The sequence below is a fragment of the Numenius arquata genome, chromosome 1, assembly GCF_964106895.1.
Source record: "Numenius arquata chromosome 1, bNumArq3.hap1.1, whole genome shotgun sequence".
Lineage (NCBI taxonomy): Eukaryota > Metazoa > Chordata > Aves > Charadriiformes > Scolopacidae > Numenius > Numenius arquata.
This window is the reverse complement of record NC_133576.1, coordinates 141,705,677-141,729,060: the sequence shown is the minus strand read 5'-3', so window position 1 is coordinate 141,729,060 and position 23,384 is coordinate 141,705,677. Positions and strand designations below refer to the sequence as shown.

The following is a 23,384-nucleotide window of genomic DNA, read 5'->3' as shown; positions in this document are numbered from 1 at the left end:
GCTGAATTATTCCCTAGACTGGGGTTTAATTCTTCATTACAGTACTCATTAAAAATACTTAAGCGAGATATGTTACGACCTCAGCAGCCAAGAGAAAAAAAAATCTTGCATATTAAAGTTTTTCTGGAGCATGAACTCCTTCAGTGAGGAGTGGAAATACAACACACTTCACAGAGAAAATTATGTGATAAATCACAGAATAAAAAAGCATGGATGATGATTTAAATTAATATGAATATTAATGGCTTCTATCTTCACCTGGAAGTATACATTCAATCAGTAACAATGGCGCACACGGCATAATGAGTTCATCCCACCAGTTTGTGGAGAGCAGTTGGCAGAAGCACTTTAGGCGTAGTGGTGCCACGGAGAGAAGCTCTTTCTCGGCATGAGGACCTTGAGGACACCCCTGCAGATCTGCTTCTTTTTTATGCTGTAGATGATGGGGTTCAGCACAGGGGGGAACCAGCGGGGAGGTGTTGGCCAGGAGGACGTGAATGGGAAGCGTATTCACCAAAACGGTGAACCATGGGCAAGCCGACCATGGGCATGTACAGGATCTTCCAGGATATGGGACAGGCAGTTCTTCAAAGCCTTGGGACGCTCCCTCGGGGATGTGATGCTCACAATTGTCTTACAGGTCATAATCTATGACAAAACAATGAGCAGTGGGTCTGGTACCACTATGAGGATGAGCGCAGCTAACCCCTACATGATATCTGCAGACACCAGCTTGCCCAGGTCCTGGTGCAGGCAATAGGCATGGGAAGGCACATGGGACGGGCAGAAGGGCAACTTTTTCTGCAAGAAGAGCTATGGCAGCGCTCCTAAGAGGCATCTGCACAGAGCAGCCAGCCTGACCTCGGCTCTCCTGGCACGGGTGAGGATGGAGGAGCATTTCTATGGGCAGCAGATGGCCACATCACCATCAAAGGCCGTGGCCAGAAGCACAGAGGGCTGCGTGAAAGAGAAGGAATGAACAAAATAAAGCCGAGCAAAACAGACATCAAAACTGATTTCCCTGTAGTTGACCCAGAAAACACTCATCACAGTCAGTGTTGTAGACAGACACAAAACCAAATCGGTGGTGGCCAGCAGGAACAGGAGCTCCTGGAGGCTCGGATTGTTCCTGATGACAGAGAGGATCGTGAAGTTCCCTGTGAGGAGAATGCAAGTGATAGGGATGGAGAGCCCTGGGATGGCCACCAGGATGAGGGTCTGAAGGAGGAGTTGGAGCTGTTGGACAACCACACGGCGGACCAGGGAACATCTGCGCTGAAATAAAAAAAACCTTCAAAAAATAAGTGTACTGCCCACAAACCAGAAACCAGACATATGCATACTTATATATGCATTTGATACAAAACTCATAAATTACCCAGGTTCGCAGCAGTGGTTAATGAGTGTGCTGCTGCATATTTTTCCCTTTTCATTGATGACTGTGGGATAAAATATTCATGAACGGGAGAAAAATTTAGACAAAAGCATCAAGGAGTTTTGAAATTAATCAGCTACCTCAACATGCTAGAAGCTCCCAACAGCATTTGTTTTTTAATACTACTGCTTTAAGGTCATAAATCATGATTAATTCACACGTATCCATCCAGCAGCGAGTTAATAATTTCTAACCCCTACAAATCAGAGATCTTTCCAGGGAAATGGGGGTCCAGAAACTTCAGGAAGGGCGTTGGCAGTGAAAAATATATAAGACCAAATCTTGCAAAGTTACATAAAATTAGAATAGAATAAACAGCCCAGAATAAATAGACTAGACTAGACTAGACTAGAATAACTTTAGTTGGAAGGGACCTACAACGATCATCTAGTCCATATCAAAGGAGAGATTATTTTTTTTCTTATTCTCTGGGGAAATGAGTCTCTTACTGAATGACTTATTAAGTTCATACTACGTGATTGGCAAAAGAAAAGACGAATTGATCTAAAAATTGTGCACCAGTCGGTGCGTGGTTGACAGTGATGGCCCTTCAATATAACCCACAAGCACAACGTGACCCGGTGACTGGAAACTGAAGTTACACAGAAATTGGATGAAACGAGACACTGCTAGTTTGCAAATCTGAAAATGAAAAAAGGGCAGATGACAAATTCTTCGCCTGTTGGAACTGTAAAACTCAACCAGAAATTCTTCTGAGGTGTAGGCTTTGCCTAGAGCCCATGTGATGGGCCTGATGAGTTAATTGGTTATGAAATCCTTCTGGAAGTGTGATGCAGGATGTCAGAACAAATCATCACAGTGATCCTTTCTTGATCTAATATTTTCTAACATGCCCGTAACCAGGAAAAAAACCCTACATGAATTAACATATTAATTAGAACAGAGGGAAGGAATTAAACACTATTTCTTTCCTTTGCCCTTGGGTACCGTAGAGTGAAGCCTCTAAGCATCAAGGTCAGGCTCTGCAAGTGCTGTCTGAGGTATGAAACCTCACAGCAACGTTCCTGCCCTTTGCTTTTCAGAAATGTACCAGATTCTGCTGCGGCCGAGGCTCAGCTCTGACTGCGGTGAGAAAGCCTGAGCCAGACTCACCCGGTCCACAAAGAGCCGCTTATGAGGTTTGGGAAACCCCCCAAGACATTGAATAAAGGGATTTAGGGGAAGAGACAGAAATAATGGGTAATCCAAGTCAAATCTGCCTTCAGTCCACAAGCATTTGGGGTCAAGTGCCCTCTGTGCAAGGACCTGTACAGACACTCACCAGAGGAACCTCCTCACGCGACACGAGGCAGCGTTGGGTCTAAATAAGTCCCTTGAGCCCTGGCTTTGCCTGTGCATGCATGGAAGGATTGCTGCATGCTTGGGTGATGCCAAGTTTGGGTGATGACTAGTCCCACCAGCTCTTGGATTGTCATAGAATCATAGAATGGTTGAGGTTGGAAGGGACCTTTCAGATCAAGTCCAACCACCAGCCAATCTCCTCTGGCCCCGCTCCAGCAGGCTCATGTCCTTCCTGTGCTGAGGATTCCAAAGCTGGACACAGTACTCCAGGTGGGGTCTCACCAGGGCAGAGTAGAGGGGCAGAATCACCTCCCTTGGCCTGCTGGCCACGCTGCTTTTGATGCAGCCCAGGATGCAGTTGGCAGCTCCTGGTGCAAAACTCCTCCCTGCGAGGTGGGAGGACGGAGGACCAAGGAGGTTGTTTCACCACGATTGTCCAGGGTGAGATGACAGCGAGGGATTCCCACCTTCCGAACTCCATGGACTCTTCCAGCCTGATGTCCTCTCTCCTTGCCACACACTCAGCAACTCTCTGTGCCTTGGGGTTGGGGTGGGAGGTGGTATGGAAATGGGCACAAACTTGAATATAAGAAGTTCCACCTAAACATGAGGAGGAACTTCTTTACTTTGAGGGTGGCAGAGCCTTGGACGAGGCTGCCCAGAGAGGGTGTGGAGTCTCCTTCTCTGGAGACATTCAAACCCTGCCTGGACACGTTCCTATGGGACCTGCTCTGGGTGACCCTGCTCTGGCAGGGGGTTGGATTAGATGATCTCCAGAGGTCCCTTCCAACACCGTGTGATTGTGTGATTCTGTGGTTGTAGAATGGTCTGCTGCTCCTCGGGGGGTGGTGAACAGCCCCTGAGGGAGCTCTGTGCTTGTTGGGGAGGGTGTGAATGTCCAACCTGCCGGTGGTGTGACCCAGGCAGTGTTCAGAAAAGGCATAAGCGCCTGGCAAGCACCAGGGGATCATTTCTCTGTTGACATCTATTGATCCGAGGCCCTGGCACTTCCTGAACCAAGAGCAGCGATTTGTGTTGGATGTTCCTTAATGGAATTTTTTTTTTTTTTCCTGTGGATTTGTCTTTCTGCCCGGTTCAGCTCCTGCAGACTTCTGGCGTTTGCAGTTCACTCTGACAAAATGTTCCAAAGCTTAATCCTGTTGAGTGAAAAACACCTCCTGTAATTGGCTTTAAATTTGCCACCTGCTATTTTATTTAATGCACTTTGGTTCTTGTATTAAGAGAGACAGTGAACAATGACACCTGGATGTCCTCTTAAAGTCACTCAAGATTTTACAGAGCCCTTCCCTACCCCTTCTGTCATCCCTCTTCCAGACTGGAGACTCCTGGTTCTCCCAGCTCTTCCTTGCAGAGGGGTTATTTCAGGCCTTTGGTTGTTTTTGTTGCCTCTTCCCAAAACTCTTCTGGTCCCCGTGAGGGTACGTGGAAGATTAGAGAGTCTGTTTCACTGAGGCTGTCAGACCTTTTCAGCTCAAAGGAAAGTGTCGGTAACAGGGAAAGACACAAAACACACGGAGGAAAAAACCTGGTAGATAATGGAGACAGCAGCAAAGACCAAAACTCTTCAGCCATTAGTAGAGGGGGCTTTGAGCAACCTGCTCTAGTGGGAGGTGTCCCTGCCCACGGCAGGGGGGTTGGAACTCAATGATCTTGAAGGCCCTTTCCAACTCTAACCATTCTATGATTCTATGACAGGCCATTGAGAAACTCCAAGTTCAGCTTTGGAGAGGGTCAGCCTGGCTTTTGTAGCTGACAAGAAGTGGGAAAAGAACCTAAAAGGGGGGCTCCAGGAAAGCTGGGGAGGGACTCTGGATCAGGGAGGGGAGCCATAGGAGGAGGGGGAAGGGTTTGACACTGAAAGAGGGGAGATGGAGATGAGATCTTATGGAGAAATTCTTTGGTGTGAGGGTGGTGAGAGCCTGGCCCAGGTTGCCCCGAGAAGCTGTGGCTGCCCCATCCCTGGAGGGGTTCAAGGCCAGGCTGGAGGGGGCTTGGAGCAACCTGGTCTGGTGGGAGGTGTCCCTGCCCAGGGCAGGGGGTGGCACTGGGGGTGCTTTAAGGTCCCTTCCTACCCAACCATTCTATGATTCTATGAAATGAAGGAGGTGAGGATTTGGATATCTGAGGGTCCTGTGGGACTATGCAAAACTGATGAAGGAACCCTGAGGGAAGGGTCAAAAGTGGGAAAGGGCCATTGGGGAGGCCAGGGGTGAGAGAAATCAAAGGGATGGGGTACAAAATGGGCTGAATAAGGTGTCCCCATATGCTTTCTCTGACCATTAACCTATTGAACCCAGCGGCTTGTTTTTCTTCAAAGCATCTTCCAAAAAAAAGTTATATAGTCAAATTCTAAAAAATATTAAGGGTTGGAGAATTCAGCGTGTTCATAACCCTTCCACTAACTTCTTCCAGCAGTTAAATATCACCGATGCAGAACAATGCACCTGCTTACGTGGAATTGGAAGAAAACTGCTTTTTGACCTCCACCCTGGGACTCTTCCGTTATGCTGGAAGCGGGTGGAAAGGAAACTTGCCCAGCGAAAGCCCTCCCTGGTGGGGTCACTTTTTAACCCTGCAGAGAAGGCAGCGAGCTGCTGTGACGATCCCCCACAGCGTGGCTATAAATACAGAGAGAAAATAATGTGGTTGCTGGGGTTTGGGAGTCGCAGCGACGTGAATGAGAGACGTGTTTGGGTTTAGCGTGATGCACTGCATGGAAAAAAAAAAAACCACATCTTGTCCCTCATGCAGAGGAGCGGGTCAACCTTATGACTGAAACTAGATGAAAAAAAAAATCAGATTCCCACTCCCCTGAGCCCTCTCATCCTCGGTTCACGCGTCTTTCTGCCTGAGAGCATCCAATTCCATCTAGGGACACCTCCCACCAGACCAGGTTGCTCCAAGCCCCCTCCAACCTGGCCTTGAGCCCCTCCAGGGATGGGGCAGCCACAGGTTCCCTGGGCAACCTGGGCCAGGGTCTCAATCCATCCATCCATCCATCCATCCATCCATCCATCCATCCATCCATTTCTTCCCAATATCTCATCTCAATCTCCCCTTTTTCAGTGTCAAACCCTTCCCCCTCCTCCTATGGCTCCCCTCCCTCACAAAGAGTCCCTCCCCATCTCTCCTGGATGCCCCCTTTAGGACATGCAGATGGAGTGAGAGACACATCTTCAGGCTGGAGAAGCAGAGGTAGACAAGGTGGCTTCAAGGCTGCTGGTGGCAGAACAGGGGCTCTGCTGTCACCCCTTTGAGCATTTGAAGCCCATTGAGCTGGTGGGACACCAGACAGGTCTGTGCCCACTGCAGCCATCTCTTGGGCAGAGACGGGGCAGTTTAGGACCTGGATGTCTGGGTCCAGAGTTGCTTTTTTTGGGTAGCTATTATGTTTAGGAATTTTTTTTCATTTTAAACTGTTATCATCTCACCAAGGCAGGAAGGACATTAGCATCTTGTATTAATTCTTTTAGCACAGATGACATCTCTCTATGAAAAACACAGCATCAACCACATCACTCTTCTGGTGTGGGGCTAAACGCCTCCTGTATAGTTATGGGGGAGAAATAAGCACTGCTGAGGGATTGTTTGTCCCATCCTAAGATGCACAACATGGACCAAGGTCCTGGCAGTGCCTGGCTCTCCACTGGATAAGGAAGGTGACCATACACAAGAGGACCAACATCTTTTAGAGGCTTACGGCATTTGGCCCTCAACAACTGAGTTCTTACCTGAAACTTTTTGATCCAGTTTGTGCTCTGATTGTTATTTCCAGCACAATTTATTGACAGGAAAATGAGAGGACAACACCTACCCCACTGTGATGGAGAAGCCTCACAAGAAGCTGGCTCTTTCATCCCAAGCAGAGTTAATAGACACCGGTGGATCCCTGAGCCGTGAATGTGTTTGTTCCCATTTTCAGCCTGTTTGCTCAAATTGATGACTTTTACAGTCTGCCCAAGGTGCAGACTGTATAAGCTGTTGCCCAGGAGAAGAGCCACTCTAGAAAAGCAGAATTTGGGAAGCAGAGCACAGAGAAGTTGGGGTCTCAGTGTCCCAGACTAGGGAAACCTCCAGGAAAATCCCAGATGGCACCTGGCATAAAGGAAAAAAAAAAAAGATATCTCAAAACCAGGGCACAGTCATATTGTTCCCAGGTTTTTGTTCTCATTGTACCCATTGCTCCCATTGTTCTCATTCTACGATTCTATGATTTTTCTTTTTAACCCCATTCCCATTTTGGAAATCGAGACCTTTGCTTCTGCTGGGCTGGAATTCACACCCTCCCAGGTTGTTCTGTGACCCAAACTGAACCGGGTGGTCACAGGGCGTATTGCCCCTCCTGGAGCAATGAGTGCCCGTTGTTTTGCATACGGGATACTGAGATTTGGGTCACATTCAATAACCCGAGCACTCGGTGTAATTGGCTCTGACAGCCAGACCGGGGGCTGCCGGAGCTGACAGAACCATGGCAGAAGTTTCCTGGTTTATGTGTTATAATCTGTCAAGAAACGGGCAGTCCTGGAGCAAACCAACCTGACGAGAAAAAAAAAAAAAAAGAAGAGATATTGGATGGTAAATTCATGTCTAAGGTAGTGGGGTGAGCTTTCTGAAGCACATCCTTGGGTATAGAAAACCTGCTTTTGACCACTTCAGTGCTTAAGTGCTACTTTTTCCTCTCCTTCCAGGTGCAATGACATATCCAGCTGAAGGATGATCTGTGTCCGAGTGGTCAGCATGATGTGGGATTTCATTATCTGATTTATCTCGTATTTATCCCAAATTCTAGGAAATGAACCCTCGTGGGGCCCCAATGACATTTACTGCTGGCCTCTGCAGTGCCCCCGACACTGACAGTCAGCAGATCAAGGTGAATCACCCATTAGAGAAGGATGGCTTCCACAGCAGTAATTATCTCATCTTCATTCATCAGAAGGACACAGTTTTGCTGTTGGGAGCAATGAATTCAGTATTAGAAAATAGCTTTTCGGAAAAAATATACACGACCAATCTCTTTAACGCTGGGGCCACTTTTACCTCCAGCAAACGACCACCATTAGTGACGCATTTTTTTCTGAAAAAATGTGGCTTTATCAGATTGTAGCTGCCTGACCCTGCCTTTTCTTTCAGGAGAGAGATAATTTCTTATATTAGCCCAAAGGATGTAGTTGGAAGATGAAGCTTTCAGAAGAGCCTTCTTTCTATAAAACGTGCTGATGTAAATAACAGCCTCTGATCATGCTCAGCTACTGCCCCCCTCTCTGCTTCATTGGTCTTAGGGGTCCTCACGGCTTCACACGGAGAGGGGTCAGGAGGGGAAACCTTGTCTGCACGAGGGGGTTTCTGATGGGAAATTCTCTGCGCATCTGTTGTGGTTTCGGCCAAATTTACCAAAACCAGACCGACAGATGGCCCTTCCCCCCCCCTCCCTCCCCCTAAAAGAGAGAGAGAGAGGAGAGAAAGAGATAAGGAGATTCGGAAGTTTAGAATGAACTAAACTACTTTAATGAAGAATTAATATTAAAATAAAAATAAAGAAGAAAATAATGAAATAGATACAATATACACAAAACCGTGTCAAGCTCCCAGGATGACAGTCATGTCACCGGCAGGCACTGGGGAAGTCCCAGACTGGACTCAGCGACGGATGGGAACTGGATTCCAGCTCTGGAGTCAGGAACACACGGATCGGGACCAAAGGCAGATGAACAGAGTCCTCTCTGGACGTTGGCCATCGCAGGAAGGGGCTGACCCTTTGATCCCTCAGCTTTTATACTGAGCGTGGGGCAGATGGGATGGAATACCCCAGTTGGTCAGGTTTGGGTCATCTCTCCTGCCCACTCCTCCCCACCGATGTGACCCCTCTACATTTTTTCCGTTTCCGACCCCCTAAGGGGGTAAATAACAAAATTGGCTGACCTTGGTTGTTATAGAAATAAGCATAAGCAAGGGCCTCCCTGCATGCCATTCCTTGGCATGGAGCACAAACATTGGTCTTATCATTCTGAGAACGAGCAGTTTTCTCCACGATATGCCGTTAATTTCAGAGAGTTAGAGGAGGCCTAGCTAGGATATAAAGTTACAGAACAGAAAATTGGTTTGGTTTTACTTCTGACCGGGACAGCATCCCAAAATGACGCACAATATTACTGTAATAACATTTCTGCTCAAAGTCAGCCAGGTCCTCGGACTGAGCCTGGATGAGGGTCTCATGGGGCACAAAGTCTGGCTTAAATCCAGGATGCTCAAGAAAAGCAAAGAAAGACACCTTTATGTTTAATAACTGAGAAATGCAATCTGCCTGTGCAGTTTGCTGGTAAAAATACAGGAAGGCCAAGAGCAATGGTGGATCTCTAACCAAGACGCGGGTATTTATTTTTGATGAATTAATACCAAGGAGTTCAAACCCCCACATCACTGCTTGGTGAAGACCAACATATCATGAGGCAGATATTCCTTATGTACATTTCTTACGTGTACATATGGAATATCAAAATAAACATACAACAAGTGAGGTGTGTAGGTCAGGGGTAGAAAATATATGTCTAATGTGAAATTTTCGCTAGAAATGTGAAAAGTAGGAATAGAAGGAACCTCAGGAGATCTTGTAGTCCATCTGCTACCCTAAAAGACAACACCTTACCCAAAACAACCCAGAAAGGTGTTTAGTAAATCCGTTCTAACATTCCTGGATGGCACCTCCGTATCTCTCCATGCATGAAAGGAGTCCTCATGCTACAAATTCTAAGATTTTTAATTATTTTCTTGCTCTCCTCTTGCTAATGGGTCTTTGTAGTCCTTTAGGAGAAGGTGGCCCCACCTGTGGGTTTGGTGATGAGACGAACGGGAAGGTTACTCCTCGTGCCTTGGGTACAACACTCCACATTCCTGCTCGTGGTTTCTGACATAGTCTTCACTTGGGGCTTTATTTTCTTGTTTATTTTAGCAAACCTTGACATTGTAGCCCAATTTTGCCTTGTAGTCTCTGGTACTTCCCAAAGCTTTCTTGTAAGGGTGCTGCCTACTCTAATTCTATTTTGAAAAAATGATTTAAAACATAAACATAAATAAAACCCCGAAATACATATTAAAAAGTAGATCAATATTACTGCCAGACTAACCAGTTTGACACTGGTGTTTGTTGACATAAATCCTTTCATCCCTACCAGTCCAAGGCTCTGAATCGCGGTTCTAGTTTCACATCCAGGGTGCCAGGACAGTCCTGAATTTCAGCCTTCTCCCCGTTGTGCTTCCTGTCCTTCTGCCTTGTTCTCACTGAGGAATTAATAAGCAGTCTCTCCCTGTCCAACCACCAGGAGGATGTTGGAGTCACACCAAAAATTTTAAATGCTCAGAATAATAAAGACGACGTCAGTCCGGTACGTTCATACGGAACACACTGATTAAAGGCCAGATCTTTTAAGCAAGATCAGATCTTTGTACCCAAAATGACATGACAATGACTACATTCAGACTCAAAGAAACGTCTATTTTCTTAAAAGCTCATTAATGAAAAAAAGTGAATAACCACAGAAATAAGATAGCTTCCTTCAAATCCTGTTTGCTTCATCTTTGACAATGAATAATTGATAACTTTTCTTTGAAAATGGCTTTTTTCCAACGAGTTTTGCCTTCACTTTGTGGCAGTTTCGTTCAGATCATTCTTCCCTTTCTTGTTTCTGAATACGTTATGTGAAACGTGTCCAAAGCATAATTACAGTCAAAGCAGATTTAATTTTCTGTTTCTTCCCTGTCAGCAAGGCATGTTACCCCATCTGAAGGAAAAATTAGATTGCTTTGTCACAATTTGTTCCCAAGAAGTTCACGGTCACTGCTACTCACTTCTTCGATGCGCTACGTATGCTCCATAAATATTTGGTTTGCTTTGGTATTTTTCAGGAAATAAATGTTAATCCGACTGGTTTCTACTTCCCTATTGCTTCTTTACCCTTTTCCACCTTTCTGAAGTCAGGCTCTGGGGTTGCCTTCTTCCAGTCTGGTTTTCTCCCTCATTTATCACTCTCAAAGGTGTCTGTCAACGAGCTCTGGGCTGCTCCTGCCCGCTCTCCAAGGGCTCCACGGGGAACGTCTCCCTGCCCTTGCACTGCCCTGGTAATTTAAAGCCATCTGTTTTCCTAACTTTTTAACATTTTTTTTTTTCCTGCTGCTTCCCCTGATTTCTTAATTAGCTGCTCAGGTTAGACTATTTCAGGGAAAAATAATTTATAATTTCAAAAAAATGATAAATGTCATACATGCTCATATCATTCATCATTCAATATGCCTCCCCATCATCTGAATAACAAAGCAATTCTGACATTAAGCTGTGTGTCTAGCTAAATGCAAATTGCTTTTTGCCTTCCCCCTCCTTTCTGTTTTTGCTTTGCATGCTCGTGCCGTTTCTTTCTGTAAATCATTACTGGTTTGACCAAGCTCAAAAGCTCATGGTTTTGTTTTTTCTCATGCTCGGGATCACTGCAAAGGTGGTGATTTATGCACGGTGATTTTTAGTGCCCTTCTTGCTTATTCATTTTACTGATGGGCTTCGGAAAAAAAAATAAAAATTACATTCTCTTTTTATCGCATCTTTAATGAACTGCAGAACTTCCCAAAAAATATTCTCTTAGACATTTTCCTCATGAGCTATCGCTATCTCAGTTTTACCAAGTCCATTTTGCTGGTTTAGTGCTTTCAACTACAAAAAAACCAAACAAGCAAACAACAACAAAAAACCCAACTGCAAATAAAACCTCTACAGAACAAAGACCTTTAAAAAGTTGCAGTTCTGCTCAGTGGCACTGCTTCTTTCCTTGAAATAATTACCATGGACACCAAGGGAAATTTAATATTTCTGTACATGCCTATGGAGCTCTTGTTTGGGCAAAGCCACAAGCCCTGGACAAAAGTCAAGTATCGCAGGGGAGTGAAAGGTATTTTGGGACAGAGCTGAGACCAAACAGTTTTTCTTCACCTTGCTACCAAATTCTCCCTCTCTGTTTCGGTTGCCCACCTCTGGATCTCCATCCCCTCCTGCTCCGGCACTCCGCAGTCCTGGTTGCTACCGTGGGGCACAGCTTGCCCGAGACTGAGCATTCATCCCCTCTGTGCTGCCAGACTCATCCTCAGCTCCAGCAACATCCCACAAGCACCGCTCATCCAACCACCTGGCTCACAGCACTCATTTGCAGACTGGTCACTTTCTCCTTCTCAGCCCGTCAGTTTGAGCACCATGTTCCTCAGCCTCGTCACGTTTTCCTGGACAACCCACACGCGCAGCTTCCGTCTGCACTAACCCCACCGTTTCTGGGATGAAAACCCAGATCTGGGAGGAATTGCTGAAAATATTCAACCCTTAGAAATTCTTATTGTAGAATCAAAGAATGGTTTGGGTTGGAAGGGACCTTAAAGCCCCCCCAGTGCCACCCCCTGCCCTGGGCAGGGACACCTCCCACCAGAGCAGGTTGCTCCAAGCCCCCTCCAACCTGGCCTTGAACCCCTCCAGGGATGGGGCAGCCACAGCTTCTCTGGGCAACCTGGGCCAGGGTCTCACCACCCTCACAGCAAAGAACTTCTTCCCCACATCTCATCTCAATCTCCCCTCTTTCAGTGTCAAACCCTTCCCCCTCCTCCTAGGGCTCCCCTCCCTCATCAAGAGTCCCTCCCCAGCTTTCCTGGAGCCCCCCCCTTTAGGGACTGGAAGGGGCTCCAAGGTCTCCCCGGAGCCTTCTCTTCTCCAGGCTGAACCTGGAGGGTTGCCCCCCTGAGTTGGGAGCAACTCTCTCACAGCCTGTCCTCACAGCAGAAGGGCTCCAGCCCTCCCAGCATCTCCGTGGCCCTCCTTCTTGTCCTGCAAGGTCTCCAGTGATCATCCCACCCTTTCAGAAAGCTGCACAAACCCAAGCACAACCTCCAACACAGCCAAATTCACTGACCTTCTCCTTCCACGCCCCAGAAAATGGCCTGCAGAGCCAGGTTTTTTCCAGATCTACCCCAGTCAAGGGCACTTTAGCTCTCCTGGGTGGATGGAGAAGCAGCAGCTCATCTGCAGTCAAAGGCAAGAGGGATGTTGTCTACCACCCAGCCCTGCTGCAGGAGGGTCTCAGGGGGCACCAGCAGTGCTATCCCCCCAGGACACCCACCCACACTGCTGCAGGTATTCTCGCTGCCCTTTCGTCTTCCCCTCGCCCTCGGCAAACCTTTCTTTGACATCTCCGCTGCTCTGGCATTTCCCTGAATATCTTGACATTTCCAGAAGAGTTGGTGTGCGAGAACAGCCCCCACTTTCCCAACACCCCATCCACCTGCTGGCTGCCCGGCTGCCCTCCTGAGACATGGTCTTACTGCCCCAAATGAGATATTTTTTATTATTATTATTTTTTTTTTGTGTGTGTGCACGTTTCCTTTTCATCTGAGCTCACTGTCAAAACCCTGCCCAACTGGAGCCTGACTGCTGGCTCAGGGATTTTCCAGGCTGGGATTTTCAGACCTTGTTTGGTGGCTGTACTCAGGGTGTCCCAACAAGGTGGACCCACGTAGACTCACACTGACAGCACAAATTGCTCAGCCATAGCGGCTCAAGGACCCCAGTACAGGGGGTCTCTCTGGAAGACGCTCCCAACCCTTGGTCTCTCCTATACTCATCTCCCAGACCCCAGGTCCCTCTGATCCAGACCTCAGACCCCAGAGTCCTCACCCTCCTTGATCCCTGCTTTGGCCAGGAGTTCTCGGGTAGATTTCATACACCCACAAACACACACACTCTTTTAATTATTCCCAGTAATTCCTTCCCCTAAATGGCCCATGATAAATCCTGTATAGTTCCATAATTCTCTTGCTCAAACCTCAAGTTCTCCTGCAGGCACCCCACAAAAACCCTATACCCGTTTAGGCAATAATCCTGGAATTTGCATAGTGTCTTGAGAAAGTTTCTTCTGACAAATTGCTCTAGTTTCCGAACAGGGACAATGGCTGAACCATTCACCTCTGATGGCCTTAGGAGAAGTAGATGGCTGGTTACCACCACCTTGTCATTGCCCCCAATTCCTGTCAGGCCTTTATGTTCACTTGAGCAGACGTTACCAGCCATCCTCGCACGTGGACTCAGTCAGCAGAGCCCCTAATGAATCACAGGTGATCATTAACCTAGGAAGCATTTCCAACTGGAGGATGTGCAGTGGGAAGAGGTGTGCATTTGACATGTTGACTTGGCCCATGGTACACAGGGACATCACCCCAGGCCTCGTCCCTCAGCTGTGACCCGTCTCTGCCTCATACAGGGATACCCGGGCAAGAGGACCCTGAGGATGTTCCTGCAGATCTGTTCAGTTTCTATGCTGTACGTTATGGGGTTCAGTATGGGAAGGATCAACAGGTAGATGTTGGCCGTGAAGATGTGAATGAGAAGGGAAACATGCTGGTCATACTGATTAACCATGGACAAGCCAACCATAGGAAGGACCAGCAGGTAGACGTTGGCCATGAAGACATGAACGAGAGGGAAAGCGTCCTGGCCATATCAATGAACCATGGACAAGCCAACCATGGGGATGTACAGGATCAGGACTGCCAGAATATATGGGACAGGCAGTTGTCCAAAGTTTGGGATGCTCTCTCTGGGATGCGGTGCTCAGAATGGCCCTGGCAATCAGTATATGTGACACAAAGACAAGGATGAGGGCTAACATCAGGAAGAGCTTGGCTAAAACGAAGCCATAATGGTAATTGAATGTGATGTCTGGTGGTGGCCAGAGTGGAGAGGAATTGGTACATGGGCTCGTGGAGGCTGGGATCAGTCCTGGTAACAAACAGGATTGTGACGTTCCCCAGAAGTGACACAACACAAATGAAGGTGAAGGGAAGAGAGCCAGATGGTGACAGTTTCCAGCCCTGGGATGCCCAAAAGGAAAAATGTGATGGGTGTGGAGGTGGATTTCTTGAGAGACACGATGTGCTGCTGATGGCCTGCAGTGAAAAAGACATATCAAAGAAATCCAGGCAGGAAATCTAAGCAAACACATGTAAATGTGACAGATGAGAAGCCAAAGCTGAAAGAACACAGATGTCAAATAGGGACATGGACCAAGCGCCACAAACTTTAGGTCCTGGAGGGTCCAGCAGATGGGTGTTCAGTTATCTTAAGGTAAGATCATACACAGAAGACATCTATAAAGCAGCTTGTTTTTGGGTTGTTCTCCTTCTCTGCGTCAGTTGAGCTGCAGCATTGTAACATTGCTTTCAGAAAGAGTGTGCTGCTCATAAAAATAGTTCTGCACGTAATCAGCAGCATGGCCAGCAGGGTGAGGGGGGGATTCTGCCCCTCTGCTCTGCTCTGGGGAGACCCCCAGCTGCCTCCAACTCCGGGGCCACCGACATCAGAAGGACATGAACCTGTTGGAGCAGGGCCAGAGGAGGCCACGGAGATGCTGGGAGGGCTGGAGCCCCTCTGCTGTGAGGACAGGCTGAGAGAGCTGGGGGGGTTCAGCCTGGAGAAGAGAAGGCTCCGGGGAGACCTTGGAGCCCCTTCCAGTCCCTAAAGGGTCTCCAGTAAAGCTGGGGAGGGACTCTTGATGAGGGAGGGGAGCCCTAGGAGGAGGGGGAAGGGTTTGACACTGAAAGAGGGGAGAATGAGATGAGATGTGGGGAAGAACTTCTTTGGTGTGAGGGTGGTGAGAGCCTGGCCCAGGTTGCCCCGAGAAGCTGTGGCTGCCCCATCCCTGGAGGGGTTCAAGGCCAGGTTGGAGGGGGCTTGGAGCAACCTGGTCTGGTGGGAGGTGTCCCTGCCCAGTGCAGGGAGAGGACTGGATGGTCTTTAAGGTCCCTTCCTACCCAAACTGTTCCATGATTCTATATCTAGACTTGCAGATGGAGGCGGTGACTATTCCGATAGTTAAGGAGCTAAACCTTTGGAAGCTGAGTATTTTTGCTATTTGTAACATTCTCTCCAGTTCTCTCCATTTCTGGACTGCAGGAGATTTTCTTTATTAACTGTATCATTGAAATAAATGAGTGAATGGCACTATTTAGCATGCTAGGATTAATGCAGAAATGATTGCAGGGTCGTAAAGTCTATCACAAGGAACAATCAGATATAGAGAAGAGCACAGGTGAAATATGTGACCTTTTAGCTCAACTCAGGGCTGAGCAGATGAACTTAGACTGTGGTAGGAGATGGAGAGCTGATCTAATCAGCCTCTTCTCCTCAAGGGTGCCTTTTTCTAGAACAGCTTCATCAAGCAAAACTGTTCTATAGTATGCAACGAATGATCCCAGCAATTATCTTACCATTGCTGAGCATGGGAATGGCACCAACAGAACTGGTGAAGCAAGTGTCTACAACTGGAAGTATCTCATGAAGAGGAGACGTTGGCTGTAGCATCACTTGCAGTTAATCCCAAAGCAACTTCCAAAGGATAAAGCTGGAAGTGGTTGGAAACAGAGAGGTCAGGTCTCCCTCCAGACACCTGCCTGGGAGGTTTCACATCACTGTGAGACAGGAAGACTTCCCACCAGCCCCAAAGGGGATCCCAATATGCTTCTAAGAGACAAGTATCTGAGTGTTATTTAGACACAGTAGAACTGACCAGAACCTGGAGCTGCCTGGAAGGGATTTCCTTCGGCTTGAGCATCTTTGCATTTAGAGTTGGTTTATTTTTGTCCCTTATGGACATCATTGTCACAGGCATCAGCTCCGGTGTTTTCTCTCCCCCATCCTTACCTGGGTCAGGCAGGGTGAAGCTCATACCCCACACACGGGCTAGAAGATGTTTTTGACTTTGAGCCAGGGTCAGTCCTAGAACAGTTTCAGCTTTTGCATACAACATGTTGAAGATAGAGAAGGAAAGAAAAACAAAATTAAAGAAAAAAAATCACAGGATGGGTTGAAAGGGACCTGAAAGGTCATTGAGTTCCCCTTCCCTGCCCTGGGCAGGGACACCTCCCACCAGACCAGGTTGCTCCAAGCCGCCTCCGACATGGCCTGGAACCCCTCCAGGGATGGGGCAGCCACAGCTTCTCTGGGCAACCTGGGCCAGGCTCTCACCACCCTCACAGCAAAGAAGTTCTCCATAAGATCTCATCTCCATCTCCCCTCTGTCAGTGTCAAACCCTTCCCCCTCCTCCTATGGCTCCCCTCTCTCATCAAGAGCCACCCCCTTTAGGGACGGGAAGGGGCTCGAAGGTCTCCCCGGAGCCTTCTCTTCTCCAGGCTGAACGTTCTCCCAGTGGGGAGCGCTTCTGTGTTTCATATAGAGGCAAGGAAAAAGGAGCCAGCTACAATAGAGGCTGTATCATTAGGAGCATTTTAAAAGAAAAAAAAAACCCCACACCCAATAAATCAGAAAAACTTCTGGGAGTAGCTGCTTTGATCTAAAGACTCCTTGAAGTATTGGAAGTACCATAAAGCTCTGCAGACCACGCAGGCATGGACTTTGCCTAACCTAAGCAGCCCCGTGCATTTCCCTATGACTTCTCTATTCGCTATTCTTTTCAAAAGTTGCTAAAGGTTTGCTGGAGGCTCATTTCTGCTTCCAGGGAAGGAAAACAAAATAAAAATAAAGATAAGCACAGCAGTGAGCCTTTGCACAGCTACTGATGGCTTCTTCAAGTCCCATGTGGGAGACTCTGAACCTTTATTCCCAGGGAAAGGGGAGGAAGTTTTGAAGCAGCACAGATATTCAGGCAAAACCAGATTACGGGCTGGGGGAGGAAAGCCGTACCAGTCAATAGGTGAGGGATTTTTCCACATGAAGTCTCTGGAGAGCTGCTGGTCAAGGGCAGTTCTGCCAAGACGCTCCTGGGAGGTGACTGCTGGGCTGGGAGAGCTGGTGCCACTTGCACCAGAAATTTGCATTTTGCTCCAGCACTCCATGCACAGGTCAGACTCCTCCTGCTTCTTCTCCTGGCTCAGAGGGAGGCAGAGGAAACATGGAAGAGTGGCTGTGACCAGGAAGGAGATGTTACAGGTGCTCCTCTCTCATGGCTAGCTGTGGGCTGCTGCAGAAGCCCCGGTGAAGACATCCAGTTGACTGAGTGCAACTCAGTTCCCAGGAGAATTACATCTTTCATGCCCCCAGACTCACAGAATGGTCAGAGTTGGAAGGCACTTCTGGAGACTCCCCAGTCCAACCCCCTGCCAGAGCTGGTCCACCCAGAGTAGGCTGCACAGGAACGTGTCCATGCGGCTTTTGAATGTCTCCAGAGAAGGGGGCTCCACACCCTCTCTGGGCAGCCTCTTCCAGGGCTCTGCCACCCTCAAAGTGAAGAAGTTCCTCCTCATATTTAGATGGAACTTCTTATGTTCAAGTTTGCGCCCATTACCTCTTGTCCTGTCACTGAAAAGAGACTGGCCCCATCTTCCCGACACCAACCCTGACTCTTACATTTACAGATCCCACCACCTCCCAGTCCAGACCAACAACCTTGTTCCACCCCCAGAGCACTTCCATCTCCCCAATGCTGCTTCACTTCAGTACAGCAAAGTTGATTCAGAGGAAGATTTTTATTGTCACCCCCACCCTTCAGGGAGTCAGAGTGGTCTAAAAGACCAGACACCAGAGCTCAGCTGAGGACCTTGAGCAAGAGCTGCTGACCCAGCACACAACCAGGAGGTGGGAACAGACGTGAAGGAGCTCCTACATGGGAGCAGAGACATAGGGTATTGCCCTTCCTGGGACAGCAGGGAAATAACTGCCTTTGCCAGCAGCTGAAAGTCAAGGCAGGCGTCAAGGTCCACCAACAAAACTCATGCAGAGCGCTTACTGGGGTGTGTGACCTGTTTGAGCAGGCAGACCTAAAGTTACCTATGCCAGCTCCTCTTGTAGGAGAAGTGCAAGCCAGGTCCCTTCAGGGACCAGTCACAGGGACCCCCATCCGTGGGATCCACAGCCCCTTGGATCACTCAGGGAGCATCACAAGGGCCAGGGGCAGCAGAACCAGGACAGACCACAGCAGAGCGCACATGGCTTTGTCTGCCTCAGGGGTAACGTTCTCCATCTCAGCAGGGGAGTTTCTCTTCTTCCAAGCATAGAACTTTGCCACAACCACATTGGGGTTTCCCTGGGCAGGGTCAAACCACATCTGGATGCAGCGCCCACTGCCCCGGTGCTCTGTGGTGTATTTGTAGGAGTTGGACCAGATTTTCTCACACAAGTCTTTTGGTCGGGGAAAGACTTGGCTGAAGGGTCTGCACATGGAGCCCCAAGGACAGCGGTTCGTTCCTGAGGACAGACAGCACCAGAAAAAGAGAACAACATGAGCTAACACACTTCATAGAATGGTTCAGGTTAGAAGGGACCTTGAAGATTGAGTTCCAACCCTCTGCCCTGGGCAGGGACACCTCCCACCAGACCAGGCTGCTCCAAGCCCCCTCCAACCTGGCCTTGAACCCCTCCAGGGATGGGGCAACCACAGCTTCTCTGGGCAACCTGGGCCAGGCTCTCACCACCCTCACAGCAAAGAACGTCTTCCCCAGATCTCCATCTCCCCTCTTTCAGTGTCAAACCCTTCCCTCTCCTCCTATAGCTCCCCTCCCCGGCTTTCCCGGAGCCCCCCACCTTGAGGGACTGGAAGGGGCTCCAAGGTCCCCCTGGAGCCTTCTCTTCTCCAGGCTGAACCCCCCCAACTCTCTCAGCCTGTCCTCACAGCAGAGGGGCTCCAGCCCCCCTGGCATCTCCGTGGCCTCCTCTGGTCCTGCTCCAACAGATCCTTTGACCAGGGAGGATCAGGCCACCTGCTCACTGCCCATCACTGCATCTTAGCTGATGGATGGTGGCTTGGCCACCTTCTAGTTGACAACCCCACAGACATGTGACAGCAGTTAGGGATTTTGGCTCCAGCCACCAGGCATCCAGCCATGACACTGCCATGGGTGCCTGCAGGGGTGAGGAAAGGGTGCTCCACTCAGCCCACCAACCTGTTGCCCAGTTCCAGCCCTTGTGCCAGTTCTCTTTGCACGTGAGATAGTCCTTGCAGTCCTCCCACCACTCCTCACAGTCCTCTTTGCAAAGTGGGACATGAAGAATCCTCTCCCGACGCCAGCTGCTGTCAACCTGCAAGGGAACAGGACCATGCACATTGGCGGTGACCCTTCAGAGTTAAGGGGCAAGATCTACCACATCCCAAATTCCCCCACCAGCCCCTTCCATTGGGCTCCAGAGCTCATCTCAGAAGAGCTTCAGCCCCAGCAGAGACATGTCTTTACAAGAAGCAACTCCTCCATCAGCCCATCTGACCACCTAAGCAGAGGTTAGCAAAGTCCTTTGAATTTTTCCACCCAGTAGGAAAGCTTGCAATGTCCCTGGAAAGCACACTCCCAGATATGCCATGGGTATTCTGTATGGGGTACCAACATCAGGTGGCCAACACAAGCCCTGTTGTCCTAGCCACAGCAAATCTGATCATAGAATTGCCCAGGTTGCAAGGGACCTTTCAGATCATCACATCTAACCACGTCCAACCAGATCCTACCTGGTCAATCCAGGGCCCCAAGTTGGGTGAGCACTCATACAAGCATGTGTCCTGGATGAAGTGGCGCTTGCACTTGGGTGGCATCAGCCCACAGTGGTTCCAGTTGAAGTTGTACAGGTTGGATTGGTCCTTGTGGGCTTCTGAGCTGGTGTTGGCTGTGCAGCATGCGTTGTCCTTCCAGGGAGAACACTACAGCAGGACAAGAGACAGGCTGGTCAGGGAGGGCAGGCAGCAGCTCGAGGGACCCAGAGGATGCTGTAGGTGCCAGCTCCCTGCATAGCCAGCAGTGAGAAACCTTCAGCAGCAAGAACATCTACTCCAGCAAGCCCTTGGACACTTTGGGCTGAAGAGCTCAGGGCTGCAGCAGTGTGGAGCTGGAAGAGCAGGAGGAAGAGGTCACATCCTCACCAGCAGTTAGTGCCAGCCTAAGGAGCAGAAAAAAGCTCCCTCCTCTCACACCCTTCCTTGCTCTTAGCTTCATCTCCACCAAGGATCCAGGGGCAGAGCTCTTCAACTAGCAAGAAGAGTGTTTAATAAAGAGGGAGCAGATAAGAACATCTTTCATTGCCATCCTTTGCCTTGTTCCGATCTGGGGTACCTAAGCTTTGGGAAGGGGGAAGCCTCCTAGTTAAAGAGAGGTGACACTGACCTGGTAGAAATCCTCACACCACTGTGTCTGCCCTAGCCATCTGCTAGAAGACAACAGCCAACCAACAGGCCTCATACCCGGCACAGACTTTCCTCCTCAGGCAGGTGGTCACTAAGCCCAAAACAGTTGGTATCACCTGGGGCAGTAGGTACAGGGAACCCACCCAACCCACCAGCAGAGCCATACCTGGTCATGCAGCTTCCCCTCTGGGCCAGGCTTGGTTTTGTGGTGTTTGGCATCCATGCAGACGTTCAGCAACGGGTCCTTGGCAGGCATCACGGTGCAGGCAGCCAACAACACAAGCATCACCTGCCCCACTTCCATCCCAACGGCCAGCCCAGTTGGATCAGGGAGCTAGAAGGTGATGGAGCTATATGGAAAGCGGACAGCACAAGAGGGGTTTTGCCACAAACAGCAGTAAACGAGGTGCTGTGGGGGCCAGGCTCTCCTGAGGACACACCAGCAGCTCACAGCACCAAGGAGACAAGGGCAACCCCCCCCACCCCCAGCAAGGCTGCAAGGTCAGCTGCATATTTTCCTCTGGCTAAAGCTACATCAAAAAGCCCTTTTAGTGCTTGGGCTGTTCAACAGTTAACCTCAAACATCCCTGATGCCCAAGATGCCTTCACATGGGGTCCTGTTGCCAGGACCAGTGTCTTGGTGCAGAGATTTCAGCTCCCAAACCTTCTGCAATTGGACATTGTTAGTTGAGGGATCTCTTTAGTCAGTGGTTCAGAGGAGGCAAGGAGGCAGTTAAAAGCACTAGCACACAGACATCTTGTGTGGACCACAAGCTGCAGGAGGTCCACCTTGTTCTCAGGAGAACATTAAGAGAAGAAGGCATTTTCCTCAGTTTATCTTCATCTGGGCCTTTGAAGACCCATCTTTGAAGTCTCCAAAGGAGACCCGACTTGAGCAATAAGAGGTACTTCCCATAATCCTGCTTTACCCCCCTCTGCCCACCTAGAGCCTGATAGGACTTCTACAGTAATTTACTAAAAAAATCCAGCCAAACACACCAAAAAAAACCCCAAAACCAGCCAACAGACACACAAAAACGTTCCCTCATTCCTTGTCAATACATAAGGATCTAAAACAATCACCTTTTAAGCAGCATTTTGTAAAGCACAGGACCAAGGCAAATCATTTACAGCATTAAAGTCTCATAAAACAACACAGAAGACAACAATTACAGGGAACAAACACATAAATCTGAGGACTAGGAAGCAGTTAACTTGCATCATAATTACATAAAACCAACAAGCCCCCCCCCCCAAAAAAAAAAACCCGCCAGATCTCAACCTTACCAGCCTAGAAAGCCTCCAAACCCTCTGTAACACCTTAAAAACACTCAGTAACTTCCTGGGGGTCAGCTTTAAGAGGAAATCCTTCTGACACAGGTGCTGGCACTTGAAAGTACCTTCTTAATACGATTAACGAGGTTCAACCTCTGCCAGCATTTTTTACCTTAGAAGCAGTTGTGTTGGTGACAACCAGCTTGCCAGCCTCTTCCACAGCAACACCCTCTTGCCTGGGAAACAATCTTGTTTTATATATAGATTTTTTTTTTTTTTACAAAGGGCAGGTTTCTTATCAGCCTTGGTCATTCACAACAAGCCCTTTTCCCTCTGCTCGCCTCGCACCAGGCAGTTTGGGTTTGTGCCATTGCGTGGGACAAAAAGAAAAAGCCAAGGAGGGACAGGTCAGGGATTCTGCTGGGCACCAAGAATAAATAAAATTGGGCTAATGCTCATCACTAAAAAATGACCAACAGGGAAAAGTCTTAGAAGGAAGAATAATAACTCCCAACACAAAAACCTAAATGCTACCTGATGAGGGGAACCAGTGCACCTTGTTGCACAAACCTGAGAATGACAATTGGAGCTAAAAGCTGAGGTTTGCTCACAAAACTCCTTGGGAAGCCCTCACCCTCAGTGAAGGAGCAGACAGAGCCTTCCTCCTGGAACAGCACAGGTTTTGGGGCTGTTTTGCTCTTTTCTTCACATCACAAGGACAGACAACTGCTGGAGAGGGTACAGCAGTGGACCACAAAGATGATGAGGGGCCTGGAGCATCTCCCTTATCAGGAGAGGGTGAGGGAATTGGGTCTTTTTAGTCTAGAGAAGAGAAGGTTGAGGGGGGATCTGATCAATGCTTATAAATACTTAAAGGGTGGGTGTCAGAAGGATAGGGCCAGTCTTTTTTCAGTGGCGTCCAGGGACAGGACAAGAGGAAACAGGCACAAACTTGATTATAAGAAGTTCCTTCTCAACATGAGGAGGAACTTCTTTGCTGTGAGGGTGGCAGAGCCCTGGAAGAGGCTGCCCAGAGAGGGTGTGGAGTCTCCTTCTCTGGAGACGTTCAAACCCCACCTGGACACGTTCCTGTGCAACCTGCTCTGGGTGACCCTGCTCTGGCAGGGGGGTTGGACTAGATGATCTCCAGAGGTCCCTTCCAACCCCATGCGATTCTGTGATCCCTGACATGTTGGCGATGAACCCACTTGCCCAAAGG

General features: G+C 48.8%; 1 protein-coding gene and 1 pseudogene across 1 annotated transcript; both read right to left on the bottom strand.

Annotated features, from left to right (window-relative positions):
• Positions 1 to 348: 348 nt before the first annotated feature.
• LOC141466596 (olfactory receptor 51Q1-like) lies at positions 349 to 16,578 on the bottom strand (annotated as a pseudogene).
• A 2,071-nt stretch (positions 16,579 to 18,649) lies between these two features.
• On the bottom strand, positions 18,650 to 22,536 carry LOC141468018 (folate receptor gamma-like). Its single transcript, XM_074152849.1, is given in 5 exon segments — positions 18,650 to 18,972; positions 19,668 to 19,803; positions 20,222 to 20,410; positions 21,057 to 21,299; positions 22,507 to 22,536. Coding segments are annotated over 5 exon segments (921 nt in total).
• Between the last annotated feature and the right edge of the window lie 848 nt (positions 22,537 to 23,384).